Below are 1,400 nucleotides of genomic sequence, written 5' to 3'. Positions count from 1 at the left end.
GTGTAACAAGGTGAACCCGTCATCAACACACCTGAGCCCGCAGGTAAGTTATAAGGGTTTATTAGTTACATTCATAGTAGGAAACACCAGCACATCCTTGCCAGCCAGGAACGGGAATGACAGTAACAAACAGGGTTCACCACTGAAGTGATGTGACTGTAGCAGTCTTTAAATTAGATTTGAAACTTGAGGGCTAAAGTAATTGCAGTCCAAACGAGCTAAATACGCAGGTCCAAAATATGAAGGAATACATTTTACTGCCACATTCACTCCGAAGCCCATTCATCTCCTTCAGCATCCCAAAGATTAGGCACATGTTCTGCTCAGCTAGATAATAAAGTGGCAAAACCGCTGCACCATCGACATCGCAGGACAGTTGCCTATACAACTCGACTTCTGACGCTGGGCTCCAGCCGCTCTCCCTCACAGATTGTCGTCTTCATCTGGCAGTGCAGTGGTTTGGGCAATCTGTAAATCTTGTTCATACTGTGCTGCCAATGATGGGTCCATAACAACTTCAGGGGGTGCGAGGGCAGGCATTGCTACAAACTCCACGTTGGGATCACCAATTAGCTTTCTTGCAAGCCACAGAAAGGGTTTTTCAAAGTTGTAGTTACTCTTGGCAGAAATATCGTAGTACTGGAGATTCTTCTTCCTGTGAAAGACTATGGATTTCGCCTTCACCATCATGTCTTTAATATCCACTTTGTTGCCACAGAGCACAATGGGGATGTTTTCACAGACTTGTATGAGATCTCGATGCCAGTTGGGGACATTCTTATCGGTGACTCTTGATGTGACGTCAAACATGATTATTTATTTTTTTGGCCTGGATTTAGCAGCCTGTTCAGCCATGGTTGCAGGGTGCGCAAGTACACAGAATCCGAGGAACGTTCTTCAGTGGGGATGTGCCCAAGCTGCTGCTTTCATAATGGTGTGTTCTTACTGGCAGCAGGTAGCAGACCAAAGCGCCAGTGCAACCTCCCCAGACTGTCAGAGGCGCCTGTGAGAGCCGCTCCAGCACTTCAGGAGATCAACAGCCACATGGTTCACTGTACCTGAGCTCCCCGGTGCCAGTCATCTACATGCTGGCGCGAGCCGCTGAAGCAATGGTGAGCCACTCCTCCTAATGAGTTCTGGCAGGTGTGAGCTTGTGCCAGGAGCCGGGGGGAAACCACCTGCGCGAGTCTCGCCACTTCCGACCGCCTGCAAGTGCAATATGCTATTTCTTCAGCGTAGCTGCACAACGCAGCGCCACTCTCTCCGGCACCTGCTACATACTTGCCAACCCTACCGATTTAGGCAATAGGATACTGCTTTTTAAGCAGTCCTACCGCCTACCGATTTAGTGGCAACAAATGCAGATTTTTTTCAATATTTTTGAAACTTTAAGATTCCTA

General features: G+C 48.1%; 1 protein-coding gene across 1 annotated transcript; it reads right to left on the bottom strand.

Moving 5' to 3' along the window:
* Positions 1-387: 387 nt before the first annotated feature.
* LOC138498714 (GTP-binding nuclear protein Ran-like) lies at positions 388-810 on the bottom strand. The gene has a single exon (XM_069622356.1). The coding sequence runs from the start codon at positions 808-810 to the stop codon at positions 424-426; it is 387 nt and encodes a 128-aa protein (XP_069478457.1). The 3' UTR covers positions 388-423.
* Positions 811-1,400: the final 590 nt, after the last annotated feature.

Source organism: Ambystoma mexicanum, chromosome 5q (assembly GCF_040938575.1).
Source record: "Ambystoma mexicanum isolate Mex_15411 chromosome 5q, UKY_AmexF1_1, whole genome shotgun sequence".
In the NCBI taxonomy this organism is placed as follows: Eukaryota; Metazoa; Chordata; class Amphibia; order Caudata; family Ambystomatidae; genus Ambystoma; species Ambystoma mexicanum.
Note: the sequence above shows the minus strand (reverse complement) of the source record. Positions and strands in the feature narration are given on the sequence as shown.